Here is a 15,271-nt window from a genome sequence, read left to right as displayed (position 1 = left end):
TTAGCATAACTTTAAAGTTATACTTATTTTATCTAGCTACTTACTTTTTATAAAGTAAGTAAGCTCTATAGCTATAGATATTAGTAGTACTTTAATTTAAATAAATGTTAGCTATAGTAGTATAGACTTTCTTACTATACTTTATATACTATATATTAAGTATAGTATTAAACGCTAAAAGATTTTAAGTATATAATAAGCTTATATTATATAGCTAGGTTACTACTAGTTATAATATTTAGCTAGAGCCTTTTAGAAAGATTTATACTAACTCTATTTTTAATAAACTTAGTAATTATTTTCTAGTCTACTCTTATTACTTTTCTATTTAGTTTATAAATATAGATAAAGATATACTCTATAATAATACTTTATTTTATAGCTTATACTTTATAAGTATAACTTACTTTCTTAAAATAATATTATAATAATATTATTTTAGAAAATAATATAAATAATAAGCTTATACTATACTATAAAAAAGCTTAAAAAGGTATATAAAACTTTTATAATTCTAATAAGTATTTTAGCTTAAAATATATACTAATAAATTTTACTACTATAATTATTTTTAATTACTATAATTTAAAGCTATTTATTATAACTATTAGTAAAGTTAAGAAAATTTTATAAGATTCTTTAAATAAGTTCTAGAGCTTTCTTCTATAGTTATCTAAAGATATACTACTTTATATAAGTAATAGTATAATACTTATACTTACTTTAGCTTATTATCTTAATATATATATTACGTATATTCTTAATAAGAGCTTATAGCGCTTTTAGACTTAAGTAGTCTACTTTTATATACTAAAGCTTCTTTAGCATTATTATAAGTACTAGTTATTAGTTATACTTATTATAGTTAAGTAAAACTTTAAAGAATTATATTTAATAAATATAAGCTTATACCTTTTCTTTAGCTTTACTAGTATAAAGTTATTAAAGAGCGTTTCTATATAAAGTATTAAGTCTAGCTCTAAGTACTATAAGTTTAGCCTTATTAAAAGCTACTTTTAAGATAATATTAATATTACAACTTTTTATAAGCGCTATACTTATTAGAATAAAGTTTTTATATATAGTTCTTTTTTTTAGTAAAAGTATTATTAATTTTTAATATACTATATCTAAGTATTTAAAAAAAAAAGATTTTTACTTTTATAGTAGAAAATTTAAATACTTTTATAAAGGTTTTTAACTTAAGTAGAAATATATTATTTAAAAATATACTACTACTTTATTATTTAAGATAGTATATATAGAAACTAGATAAATATTTAAATTTATAGTTAAGTATATACTACTAATACTTAGCTAACTTATAATTAAAGTAGAGTTTATAAGTATTATCTAAATTAACTATAGATAAATAGAGCTTAGGCTTTTAATTTATAGTTACTATAAAGTAGTTTATCTCTTCTTATTAAAAGCTTTGTATAAAATATTATACTTTAAGTTCTTAAGCTTAGTAATAATTTTAGCTTTAGCTTTATTAGAAAGCTTTAAATATTTACTTAAAAGTACTATTTTTAAGTACTTATATATAGTAGTAGACTACTTATAGTACTATCTATATAAGTAATTTCTCTTAAACTTTTAGACTAAGTTAATATTACTAAAAGCTTATTATAGTACTTTTATAATAGTAAATATACTATCTCTACTAGTAGAGTAAGTAGTATACTTTTTAATTAGCGTAGTAAAAATCTTAAATACTTATTTAAAAGTAATCTAAATTTTACTAATAGTATAAGCTTTAAAAAAGTTTTATAATATAAAGTATTTCTATTCTAAGATAAGCTAAATACTTATTACTTTTAAATAGTTCTAAACTATTAGTATATTACTAACTTTAGTAAGTTTATATACTTTAGATTAGACTAGAATATATAAGTACTTTTATTACTAAAACATAGAGTTAATATATTCTTATTATACTTTTTATAAGTATACTCTATATAATAAGTATATAAAATTCTTAGTATAGTTTCTTTTTAAGAAAAAGCGTAAAGTAAAAATATTTAATAAGTACTTATAATATAATATCTTTCTTTATAAAGATAAAAAGTATAGTAAAAGCTAAAAGCTTTAAACTTATAGTCTAATTAATTATGTTCTAAAGATACTTAATATAAGTACTTTTTAACTACTAATCTATTACTTATATCTTATACTTTATAATAAATAGGTTATACTTATTAGTATAAAGCTTATTAACTATACTATTTTATATAAGCGCTACTAGCTCTAAAACTTATAGAATACTTATTTAGATAAAACTAGCTATTTTTATATTAAAGTTAATATTAGCCTAAATTCTTCTACTTAAAGTATTAAATTTAAACTAAGTAAACTACTTAAGCTAATATACTAAGTTTATAAGTATAAAAGCTTTTATAAAGATTTTTATAAAGTTACTTTTTATAAGTAATAGAAATATACTTTTATAAAAAAGTAAAGATTAGTAATAAAATTAGTATTACTATACTTTAATAAACATTTTATATCTTAACTATATAAATCTAGAACTATAATATCTTTTTAAAGCGCTAGGCTTATAACTATTATATCTAGAAGTATATAAATAAATAAAAAGTAAATTATTATATTATAAGCTTACTTAAAAAGCTTTTTTAAGTAGTAAAGCTTTTAAGAGTTTATCTTAATCTATACTAGTATAATTATATATAGTAATTCTATAAGAGTATTTAGAGATACATTCTATAATAATTACTTTAATATACTTATTTTATCTATTAGAAATTTTTAGAACAAAAATATCTTAATCTTATACTCTAATAGAATTAGAATTTCTATATAATTAGTAAAGTACTCTAGTATTAATATTTCTTAGAGAATATAAATATTTAAAAAAAAATAGTAAAAAGTATAAAATACTCTAAGCTACTTATTCTTAAGATTACTAAATTACTATTAGTATAAACTTACTATTTAGAATAAGTAGTAGAAGAGCTATTAATAGTCTAGAAATATATTTATATATATATCTATCTTTAAACTAAGACTATAAATTACTTTAGATATCTAGTACTAGTATAATATAAAGTATATAAGATTATACTTATATATCTTAGAATACTAATTTTCTACTTTTTATAATATAATTTTTATCTACTAGTTATAGTTATTATAGTACTATATTCTAAAAAGTTATTAAAGATACTTATTATAGTAGATAATAAATATAGAATAATAAAACGTAGTCTAGTAACTCTATATATTAATCTTAATACAAATCTATTCTTTAAAATTCTTATACTTACTCTATATAGCTATAATACTTAATATAACTCTTTCTTAATATTTACTATATATATAGTACTTTAATTACTATAAAAATATACTTGTAGAAAGTATTTATTCTTTTTATATATAATATTACTTACTAAAGGTTTTATTACTTACTTATAATCTATAACTTAAAAGAAAGCTTTTATTAAAACTTCTTAAGTTATTATAATAAAGATTATAATAGACACTATTATATAAAGTATTATAATAGTAAGTATTAAATCTTTTAAAATGTATATAGATTTTCTTTCTATCTTAAAAATATTAATATTCTTTATTCTTTTTAAAAACTTTATTATTTAAGCTAATAGTTATTATAGTTTCTAATCTTAGCTAGTCTATTACGTATATTTCTACTAATATATAATAGATTTTTCTTAAACTATACTTTATTAGTATAGAAGATTAAACTTAGTTCTATATTACTAGAACTACTTATTTAAATTAATAGTATTCTATTATTATTTTGTATCTATACTATCTATACTTTAATTCTTAATTCTAGAATAAGATATATATAAATATCTTCTAAATATAGAAGTAGCTATTAGAATATAGTAAAAGGTATTAAAAGAAGTTTTTAGCTAAAGTAATAATACTATTAGAAAGAATAGTAAGTTTATTAGTATTTTATATATCTAGTAACTTCTTTAAACTTAGATATAAAGTAGTTATTTTTCTTAGCTAAAAGTATTTAAAGTAAATACCTAAAAGTTAAATTTAGTAGAGAATTTATATACTAGTATAAAATATAGTTTATTATTAGTTAAAAGTTCTAGTACTAATACTAATATATACTTAAAATATTAACTCTTAATATTCTTAATTTTAATAGTAGTCTTAGAGTAATTTAGAAGCTATTTATTTTCTAATAACTATACTTCTAGAGCTATATATAATTAGCTTAGACTAAAGATATCTATAGCTACTAATAAGTAAACTAGAAGTATCTATCTAGTTAGATATAAATTATAATTATTATAAGTATTATAGTAATTTAGAAATTAAGTATTTTTATTAAAGTCTAAAAGCTAAAGTAGTATATAAATATAATACTTATATAAGCTTAGTTTATAAGTTAGAAAAGAGAATAATAGCTTAAAATAACTTTTCTATATATACTATAGTAGTAAGTAAAGATATTTTATTATATAAACTTTTTTTATATACTAAAGATCTATTAAATTACTTATATAAGTAAGTCTAAAAGTCTAGATATAGAGAAAAATCTTTAGATAGAAGTAAAATAGTTATATATAGAAATAAATATTATATTATAATATAACTAATATAGACTCTATAATCTTAATAATAGCTAAGCTTTAGTAAAATCTAGTTACTACTTTCTAGTATTAGCTAGAAAGTAAAGTTACTTAGATCTAGTTTAGATTTACTTTAGATCTTATTTTTTTTACTTAATAGAGTTAGTAGAATTAAGAATAACAAACTCTTCTATAGATAATAGTCTAAGCTGTCTTATAGAAGAATTTAATCTAGAATTTAGATAAGATAAAGTAACTAATAGAAGAATATAGTATTAAAGATAGGTTGTTTTCTAATACACATTACGTTGTAATTAACTAGTCTCTTCTTAGAGAAGCGGGATAAGTTTCGCTAGATCTTGCAATTTGATCGGCTTGCTGAGAAACATATTAAAGCCGCTACCGTACGCTTCAGCCCGTGCAGCCTCTGACTGCAACGCAGTAACTGCGATAATCTTCGATGCCGCCATATGATGCTTCTTCTCGTAGGATCGGATCCGCTGAACAGCCTCATAACCGTCCATAACCGGCATGTTGATGTCCATAAGAATGACGTTTGGTATGCCAATTGCGCCCTTGTCGATAGGGTTCACTCCATTGCCTTGTTGCGATGCAACAGTTTGGTGAGCGTTCACGAATGCGTCGACAGCAAGTTGACCGTCGTGAGCGGTAAGATAAGGGTACTTGTGCTTCTTGGCAAAGGCAGCGAGAAGCTTAAGATTGACGTTGTTGTCGTCTACAAGAAGCAGGGTCGGCATCTTCGTGGCCGACACAACTACAGAAGCGAGTGGTACTTTGATCAGAGGGGGTTCCGGCATTTGCGTCGTGGCAGGTGGTGAAAACGAAAGCGCTTGAGGGTCGAAGACTCGATGACTCGGGGGGTGTACCAGCTGGACTTCTGCCGGCGACGATTGTACCGGAACTACGTTTGCGACCTCAGCAAGTATTTCTGCTGAGTTAGCCCCGAACTTTCTGACGCCAGGAACTTTTGCTGCAGGTGACAGTGAAGCAAGAGCTTGTGATTGGAGTTGATGATCAGTCTTAGCGTCGTGTTGAGCAGCTCCATTCGCTAGACGACCATTGCTGAATTCTTTGTGGGCTTTTGGCCGCTCTGTGACTGTCATCGTACGCTTCTCGTGCAAGCGCAAAAGAGACGATATTGTTCGAGCCACCTGTTTCACGCCACAAGGCAGAGCGATATGCTCCATCGTCAAATGAGGTTGAAGTTTGTCTGTTGCCCACTGATCGCGAAGGATCTGTGCACTGGGACTGTTGTTGCACACGACGAGGATGGGCGCAATGTTGTCTTTCCTCTTTTCAGCCCCGTCATCTGTAGTTGCTTCCTTTCGGAGGGTCGCAAGGCATTCATTGACGTCGGCTTCTATAACAATCATGAGATCGTATGAATTGCTGCGTTGCCACTCACATCGCGCAGACCGTATGCTCAGGGAGGTGAGGACGTTTTCGATAGAGGAGATGGCTAACGCAGAAGCCGCTTCCGTTGAAATAAGTTCAACGTTGGCCGATGAATGCAGTCCCGTCACTAGACCGACGTTGATGCTTTCGAAGGCCTTCGGGGTGACTTTACTTTCGTTCAAAGCCCCAGTGCGACGCTCGCTATTCGGGTGATCCTCGAGCGGCACCCGTACAGTGAAGCAGGTACCTGTCCCATCTTGATCGCTTACTACTTCGATACTACCACCCATTGCATACACAATCCTGGAGACTATGTGCATACCCAGGCCTAGACCATCAGACAATGTGTCCTCTTGGGCAAAGTCATGGAAGAGACGGTCGCTCTGGAACTTCTTCGACATGCCCTTTCCGGTGTCGGAAACAGTAAGCACCGCGTCAAAACGTCGCCGCGATCCCTGTTTCGGCTCTTGCTTTAGGAAGACCCGGATATGTCCAGAAGGCGTGTATTTGAGTGCATTGGTGACGAGATTGATGCAAACGCGCTTCCAGCCGCCTGTGGCTAAGCTGCAATGCCAAGGCCTGCCGTCGGATCGATCGATGTCGAGAATGACCGGTGGATGAGTGTGATCTTTCGCATTTTGGCCGTAATAGAAGGAGTATACGGTCGATACAACGGCGTCCTCGGTCAAGTCATCAAGTGCTATGTTCATATCTAGCGCTTTCAGATCGTCGGTAGTAGAGCTCGTGGTTGGTGGAAGAAGCTTCTGGCTGATGTTTGAACTTTTCACAGCACCTTTCTTCAAACGCCGGCTCTTGAGATCTGCGAAATCGAGAAGATGTTCGATGATATCGAGCAAGGTACGTCCGCAGGAGTTGATCTGTTCGACAAAGGACGTAGCTATATCGTCCAACGTCTGCTCCGCTAGTAACTCGCACGAGCCCAATATACCATGTAGTGGAGAGCGAAGTTCGTGAGATATAGTCGAAATGAAGTCTGACTTGGCTTTGTCGGTGCCCAATACCTCCAGACGCTTGGTTTCGGCAACGATAATGTCACAGAAAGCATCGACGAATTGCATCTCTGTGTCTTTGGCGATATTCCTGAGTGGATCACACGTCCAGTAGAGACCCGCAACCGCCCACCGTTTTTTGGTGTAGTCCCATATCCCATTGAGCGCTATGCAACGTGATCCGGGCAATACACCCTGCAGGATATCTCCATCATTTCGTCGATCTTGACGATGGGTTTTGCGTTGTTCATTGCTTGATGAGCGTGTTCCCGCAGCACTGGCACCGGCTCCAGACTCGTCCGAAGAAATATCGTCTTCGGAATAGATTCTGAAGTCTTCGTCAAACTTCCAAACTCTTCCGAGCGGATTACGACGCATGAGCCTGCGTAAGAACGATTCCGTCAATTTCGTGGGAGGCTGACCCGTCGGATGTTTTGTTCCCATGCTGTGGTTTCGCGTTGTTTGTGCAAAGCCTAGCACCTGGCAGGCGGTTGCATGTTCGGTTTGTGACTCATTTGTAAGGTCAGAATGTGAAAAAACGACAGCCGAATCATCGCTATCAGCGTTACTCCCCTCATTGGACTCCGCATTTTGTGAATCGCTCAGTCCGCCAAATTCTCGGACAGAGGCGTCGAGGAAGGCGACACCGTCTAGTCCGAGTGATTGGCAAAGGATTTCCGCAGCACGTTGATATGTACTACTGGGATCGTCGGCATCTTCACGTCGACGAGGCTGTGGATGGGTTGTGAAACCTTCTGCTGGAGAAGCAAAATGTTTCTGTGTATTCACGGTGTTTGTCCGCACATGTGGATCGAGCAACGCATGTTTCCGATCGGTTAGCCGGGGAGCTCCGCTATAGTCGCTCGATCGCTGATGATGATGAAAAGTGGGGTTCTCAGATATCTGCGCGTTGCCGGTCGATGAGCTGTTCTCATGCTGAGCGGGTAAGAAGACTCCTACCGACTGCGAAGGCGTCATAGCGGGAGTACTTGTAGGGTCCATCAAGGCCTCGGGCGAGCGATACTGACCTGAGTAAGCTTCCTGAACTCCGACGCCGCCGTTCTTCACAGGCACATTAGTTGCGGGCGACGCTTTACGAGCGGCACCCGACGTTCCTCGAACAAAATCTCCAAGACCTGCCACCATGCGATTGGTTTGTTGCCGTTCTGAGAGAGCACGCACAGATTCGAGGTGGTTTATAACAGTTTGCGACATGTCGCCCAAGAAGCTGAGATCTTTTTGCGAGATTCCATTACGAACTTTGTCGTCGAGGATGCAGTATGCACCAATGTTGACTCCAGATGGTGTTGTGATGGGCACACCTGCGTAGAAGCGGCCGTTGGGAAAGCCAGTGACGTACGGCCTGGTTGAAAGGTCCGGATGTTTGGTCAAGTCGTTTACTACGAAGGCGCTCTTCCGGATGTCGCCGTCTGCAGCACTGGAGATGGGAAAAGAAGGTAGATTGACGGTCGTCTCGCAACAGGCAACGTCGCGGGGAATGATAGAGTGACCCATCCACATCTCATCTCCGGGTTCGTGGATCGCATCATCTACGAGTGATAGCGTTTGTGTCGCCTCGGCCATGATGTAGGCATGGTTGACATCGAAGAAGAAGATCAAACAACGTCGAGCCCTCAATCTCATAGCACCCAGCTGGCAAAATGCCGTGAGGATCTTGTCGGGGCACGAGACGGCCTTGTGCCTCTCTCTCGCCTCGGGATTGCGCACGTCGCAATATTGGGGGCCATAGTCAGACATCTGCCGGAAGGGGCCATAGTATCTTTACGAAAACATCAGTCCTGTCGAAACATGGTTGAAAAGCACCTAATGAATGATCGGGTGTACCGGTAGAATTGCTGCTCGCGCCTGCCTTCGCCGCGAACAGCTTTGCGAGACTCCCACGTGCGGCCTGGCCCTAGGCAAGCACCTCCAGTGCATGCATCTTGCATTGCGACCGACGCGATTGAAGGTACTTGTATTCCCGTGATCGTCGGGGCAATGTGATAGTATGGTGTTGGGCGAGAAGGTTGTCAGTAGCGGCAAAAGCAAAGCGCGACGGTTTGCCACCCCTTAGGAATCTCGGGGCTAGCGCATCGTTGCTTTGCGGCCCGACAAGAGACGGGACGCGTCGCGCTGAGCTGTGCGCAACCGGCATTGAAATGGCTACGTGTTCTATCATCAACTTCGGGATGCATAACGCGTTGATTGATCCAGTCAATTCCAGGAGGGGCGAGGAAACGCGAATCTACGCTTGGCGCAGTATATAGGCATAGGATCGGGAGTTGCAGATGCACGGCGACGGCTATCTGTCGCCTCTGCGATGAGCCCCAACGCATCCTAGCTCCCAGCCCCACCAGATCGTGCATCGCACAGGCCTGCCGCTGAGTCCCCCATTGTGTGAGCGGGTACTTCCGCATCTTTGCGAACCATCCTCTAGTAGTTTCTCGTCTGCTAGCTATTAGGTACAAGATACTAGATGTTAAACGTGATGCAAAAGGCCTTTGTGGCGAAATTAAGATTGATTGCTCAAACAAGTGCAGGCTCAGCAGGCTAAACCCCTTACCAGAACTTCGACTTGTTTGATCTCTGCTAAGGACCTCCGTAACGCAATGCCGTTAATGGGCACCACATTCCGATGTGAGATGGGTAAATCTTGGGTGACCTTCGCGGAGCCAGTATCCCGCACTCTCCACTTCATCATCTCCGCCGTCTTCTACCGGTAGCTTCAGGGGCGGACTCGGGTAGCGCTCGAGAGATCTGTATTGTACCTGAGGCTCCTTGCTATCCAAAGCTCTCCATTGACTTCGTTTCTGCCAACCACTGGCGGGTGCTTCACGTGGATGCTGGATTATAGGCCGAGCGCACTCGATCGCTCTGTAGTGCGGTTCAGGCAGCTCGACTATCATATTGCGCAACTGTTTCGACCTCCAGAAGGCATCGAGCAGGGGTAAGGCTGGACCAGTGAGTAGATCGTGGCGATGTCGGTCCCAGTAAACGAGCAGGGACATATAGAATTTGCGGAGACTGGGGCAGTATTTGACGATGTTATCGAGAATGGGCTCTAGGTGGTCCATATTGAAGAAGGGTGTGCCATCATCTTGCTCAATACGATGTGCCTCAATCGTCAGTTCCAGAGAAGTGATCGATGCCAATCGATTATGCGGAATCAGTCTTGGGAGATGAAGAAGCAAGGGCTCGCTCTGGATGCTTATGCAGTTGGCGGAATACAAGAACTCAACACCTTCCATGTACGCCTGCCTGCAAGACAGCAGAAACCCCATAACGCCAATATCATAAACCCCAGAACGCACAGCGGGGTCGCTTGGGTCGCTCCTTCTATGCCGGCCCTCCTCCATCTGCTTTATGCACTCATCGATCCACGGGCCTCTCCAATGCCATGGCATAGATGGCTTCCATAATGGGTGATTACGCCCGCAAGGGATGCCCCTCCATTGCCATGCGCCTGCTTGCTGTACAAGATCCATGTGGAGCATGCGTCTATCGAAGGCCATGGACAAGATGATGCTTCGGATGTCGTACGGCAGCTGGAAGAAGAGGCATGCTGGTGTGTCGATCGAAGTCGGTGTAATCGGTCGTCGCGAAGAAGGTAGAAACGGAGGCTCGTCCGGGGATGGCGGTTTGGGGCTCGATTCGATGCGCAGGTACTTCTTCAGCCATGCGCTGAGCCTGGACATGGTTGGGGATGCGACAGGAGGATGGCCTTGATGGACAGGGAAGCGATCAGGCAATAGGCAGTAAGCCCATACATAGGTAGCTACCGTCTGCCCGAACGTGTATGCGGCGACGCACTGGCGTGATGAAGAAGGCGGCCGCTGATTGCGCCTCCGTTCTCGTTAATCACCCCTGCGTCAACCGCCAAGGAACGGCATCTTACCCATAATGATCCGATGTACAATGCAAGGGGCTTCACATCGTTGGCGGCGCGCATCGTTCTAGGGGAAAAGACTGCCTCTCTCATTCGGGGTTTGGACCGTCTCCAGCCCGAGAGGTCCACGGGTCTAATCTACCTAGGTATCTAGCGTGTTTGCCAAGACCATTTGCCGCCAGTCTGGATCCACCATCCGCAATCTGGTCCAACACCGCGCCGCAAGACACCATCACCGCATGTAAGCAAATTTGCACTTTGAGACAGTTCTCTTGATTACATTTCGACGGCGCCAAGGCGCCACGTTCTATACCTAGATCTGTACTGCCATCAAATAGATAGCACCCCAACGCAGTAGTAGTAATCAGGCCACAGGTTCTGGCAGTCGTTGCCCACGGCGGGATTCCACTCGTAAAATTGGCTGGAGATAATGTCAGTATGAGCTTCGAGATGATAGAGCTAAGGCCAAGAGAAGGAACCGTGGAAAGTGGTTGGACGCGGAAAGCACTTACGCCAAAGAGATGCCGGCGCCAGTCGCCATCGCGTAACAGAACTCGTCTGGCTGCTGGAGATGAAAGCTCACACAATTGTCCGCCATGCCTTCGCGGACAGGTGAAGGTGTCTGCACAGGCTCAGTTGGCTTTATTGTAGTGGTTGTCGGCTGCGTCGCAGTCGGTTGTATGGTCTCTGTCATTTGCGTCGGCGAGGGCGCGCCTGGAGTACGCGTAGTCGGCGTGCCCGGGCGACCTATACAGTACCATGCATCTGGAACGACGCCGGCGCAATCGCCGAAAACGGAGGGATTCCACTTCACGAAGTCGGCCTCGCTGAAGCTACCGAACATGAGCGCGATAAGGTCGCACGTGTCGTCGAAGGTTGTCTGATACCATCGCGTGCAGTCGTTGGGGTATCCCAGAGGGATTTTGCCCTCCGTCGGTTTCGCCGTCTGATGTGCGGGTAGTGGGAGATCAGCATCCGCGTATGCGCCAACACAGTACCAAGTGTTGAGCCAAAGACCTAGGCAATTGCCATCGAGGGCTGGGTTCCACGACAAGAACTGCTGTTGCGAGAAGTAGCCGTACAACTTCACAATGTCATTGCAGTTTTGGTCGGCTGTCGCCTGATGGAAAACTTTGCAGTTGGATGGCATAGGTCCATGCGATGGGATTGGTGCGAAACTTGAATCGGCTGTGGGTAGTGTAACAGGCGTGTAGTCGGTCGGCTCAGGAGGCGCGGTGAAGTCTGGCTGGGCGGTCTCCCATATCAGATCCGTGTTACCTGTTTGTCTTTGAACGCCAACACAGACCCAATAATCGGCGAGAAGCATATCACAATCGTCCTTGGTCGTGGGGTTCCAGCTCACAAACTCGTCGATGGATTTTAGACCGGACTTATCTACCGTTCGCTGACATGTATCGCCGGGCATAACGCGGTACCATGAGTTGCAAATTTCCGTCTGCCCCGCGAGCGTCTTGGTAGGTGGCCATACATTGTCGGTACTGGTAGTCGACACGTTCCACGAGGTGACGGGGTGCAAGACAGAATAAGTCGAGTTGTACGAAGTGGTCGTCGTCGCAGGTGTTGACGTGATGGCCGTCTGAGAATTGGTTCCGGAGGAAGATGAAATGGAGCCAGAAGTGAACGTGGATGTAGGACGCGAGGATATGGTAGGTCTGGTACTGGTTTTTCCGACGCTCACACAGTAGGCCGAGTCGAGCCAAAAGTTGTCGCGACAGTCGGAGGAAACCGCGGGGTTCCACTCAAGGAACTGCTCCGTGGATATACCGTAGGCTTGAGACACGATTTGACAATTCTCGTCCTTGACTACGGTGTGCCATCCGTTGCAGTTCTCGGGCTGGCCCGGGTGTACTGGACCTGTAGGACTGGAGTCTTGGGCACCGACGATTGTGAGAAGTAGTCCCGCAGCCAGGCAACGCGTTTGTTGGCTCAGTAAACGCATGGTCGAACTTGACACAGCAGCTAGGCGAGCGGCTGGCTATCGATGTAGTCGAGAGACCAGTGTGTACAACCAGTGCTCGAAGACTGGAGCTTGACGCAAGAGGATTCCGAAATGCTCTGGTTCTGCTATGCATGTACGGAAACGAATGAACACACCCTGAAGCCCAGGTGTGAGGGGATGTCTAGCGGCTCGAAAACCAGAGTGCGATACTAGAATACCCATTGGGTACATGCCGAGTTTGTTAAGGCCAGCCGTAAATCATTCCAGTTGTCTGACTGATGCAAGGATGTATGTCTGGGCAGGGTCTTTTAGGTAGAGCGGCGATGATGCTCGCTTCGTAGCCGCATGTCGTAGTGCTTGATGGTGCACCTCACAGGTTTAGGCTATCGGCGCAGATTCTTAGTGGGGCTAAGGCGGCTAAGCTCACCTGCAGGAACCCGCCGTGCCGCCACGGACAAAGTTTTATCATCCTCTTTCTTCACCACGTTACATTGCATGCCTTAGCCTCAGGATTCTGCCAAGCATAGCTCATATGGGATGCAAGCAGGGCGTAATTGATAGGGGTCGGGACCTGCCCTTTTCGATTACCACGACCGGGACAAGTGGGGACGTATGATTGAAGCTAACATCTTATGCTGACTGGATGACCATCAGGGCGGGAACTGCACACCGGCAAAATTTATTGGCGCATTCTATCGAAAGAGACTGTAAGCGAAAGGTCACAATAGAGATGAGCATCTACCTGCGTAGGCAGCCTTGCGCAAGGCCGAGACCAGGGTCGGATGGGGCGTGAGTCCAGGTAAGTTGTGTGCTGTTCACTCGGCGCAATTAATCTTTGAATACTTGTTACCGCTGCTTGGTTTTTGGATATCACCAATTCGCCGTCTCGAGTGGAAGTCACTCGTTAGCTCATTCACTCATACACTCGTTCACCAACACACTCGTTCGACATGCATCTTTTTCCCATTATCATCTTTTTGCTCGCTAGCGCCGAAGGGGTTCTTGGTGGCAGTAGGTTTTGGGAGGCCAAAGCACCCAACAAACGTACAAACCCTCGCCCTGACTACTCAGCCATCGAAACCATCAACGCGACTTCGTCGCTCAGCAAGCGCGCTTTTTCCATCGAGAGCCGGCCAGGTCAAGCAGAATTACCCCGCATCTGGCCAAAAAAGACGATCAGATACTGCTTCGAAAACTCGCAGGGTCACGATAAGCTCGAGGGCCTCTTCAGGTCGGCCATTGAACTGTGGGCTCAGCTCAATAGACATGGCTTCAAGTACGAGGAAGTCTCAGATGCAGAATGCAAGTCTGAAGACAAGCGCGACTCAGTGTTGCACATCCATTACAACGACTACGGCAGGTTTTCCACGACGCTGGGCATTCCCGTGGTCGACGCACAGGAGATCGTGGACAACCCCACGACAGCCGTCCGTGGGCCAACCATGCACCTTTCTGACAAGGAAGGTGTCGGTCAAGAAAACACCCCCGCCAATATCGCCCATGAGTTAGGTCACGCCTGGGGCCTTGCTCACGAGCACCAAAATCCGTATTACTGGGAACAGAGCAGCATCACTGGGCCCTCTTGGAGCGTTCCAATGACCGGGAAAAAGTACTTCGAGACCGACGACTTCAATTGTGGAAACCTAGAAGACCATTATAAGATCCACAAATCAGTACAGGTCCTGATTGATACGGAAGTGGACGCCAGAAAGCGAGATATCTTGCAGGGAGAGTACAACAACCTTTGTGTCTTGCGCGGCGTTGCCAGCAAATACGGTTTCAGTGCTGCTGATTGGCTTCCCATTAGCAACACTGCGAACATGGTTATAGACGCGCAGTTTGACCCAGATTCGATCATGTTGTATCCTTCTCAAGCTGGTGGCGGCGATAATGGCGCGAACCGACGTATCATCATGAAATACAAAAAAGACTCCATGCCGAACCAAATCATCCCGATTCGTCACCGCCCAAGCAACATGGATGTCGACCGGCTAGTCGCGCTCTACGGCGATCCCACGCCTTCCACCCTGGAGGTGCCGCACAATTCAGGTTCAAGCGGCTTTCATGGCAGACTCGGGAAGGCGAGGAGCAGTAAAGAATTTTCTCGCGCCGGGGACACCAAAGATGGTGCATGCTGATGAGTACCGTGTATGCAAGTACCCGCCAAGTTCATTTATAGATCATGTAAATAGAACGTCGTGATAATTACTGGGCACTCTTAGCTACAATCATATACATGTCACCATAGCAGTGTAAGCACCCCGTGAAACTGGGGGTTGATCTTGTCGAGGGAATAAATAAAGGCAAGCGGGCCCCCGCAGGCCGTGCACTGGTCGCGGACTTCACGCGGACGGGCAAGGATCTTTGCTATTGAGTAGAAGATAATTTGCGACTGCGATTGATTCATGGCTATGAGGGTCAC

At 41.5% G+C, this 15,271-nt stretch overlaps 3 protein-coding genes across 3 annotated transcripts; 1 reads left to right on the top strand and 2 right to left on the bottom strand.

The window, feature by feature from the left end:
- Nucleotides 1-4,906: 4,906 nt before the first annotated feature.
- On the bottom strand, nt 4,907-8,587 carry J4E83_006548 (uncharacterized protein; the record flags this gene model as incomplete). Its single annotated transcript, XM_049333460.1, has 2 exons — nt 4,907-7,735; nt 7,964-8,587. 2 exons carry the CDS (start codon nt 8,585-8,587, stop codon nt 4,907-4,909), a joined length of 3,453 nt encoding a protein of 1,150 aa, XP_049187636.1.
- A 2,810-nt stretch (nt 8,588-11,397) lies between these two features.
- J4E83_006547 (uncharacterized protein) lies at nt 11,398-12,849 on the bottom strand (the record flags this gene model as incomplete). Its single annotated transcript, XM_049333459.1, has 2 exons — nt 11,398-12,764; nt 12,846-12,849. 2 exons carry the CDS (start codon nt 12,847-12,849, stop codon nt 11,398-11,400), a joined length of 1,371 nt encoding a protein of 456 aa, XP_049187635.1.
- Nucleotides 12,850-13,799: 950 nt separating this feature from the next.
- J4E83_006546 (uncharacterized protein) lies at nt 13,800-14,987 on the top strand (the record flags this gene model as incomplete). Its single annotated transcript, XM_049333458.1, has 1 exon — nt 13,800-14,987. The coding sequence occupies one exon, from the start codon at nt 13,800-13,802 to the stop codon at nt 14,985-14,987; it is 1,188 nt and encodes a 395-aa protein (XP_049187634.1).
- Nucleotides 14,988-15,271: the final 284 nt, after the last annotated feature.

This window comes from Alternaria metachromatica (assembly GCF_023757995.1).
Source record: "Alternaria metachromatica strain BMP 0045 chromosome Unknown scaffold_14, whole genome shotgun sequence".
NCBI lineage: Eukaryota > Fungi > Ascomycota > Dothideomycetes > Pleosporales > Pleosporaceae > Alternaria > Alternaria metachromatica.
The sequence above is the reverse complement of the archived record's forward strand: the minus strand, read 5'-3'. Positions and strand labels throughout refer to the sequence as shown.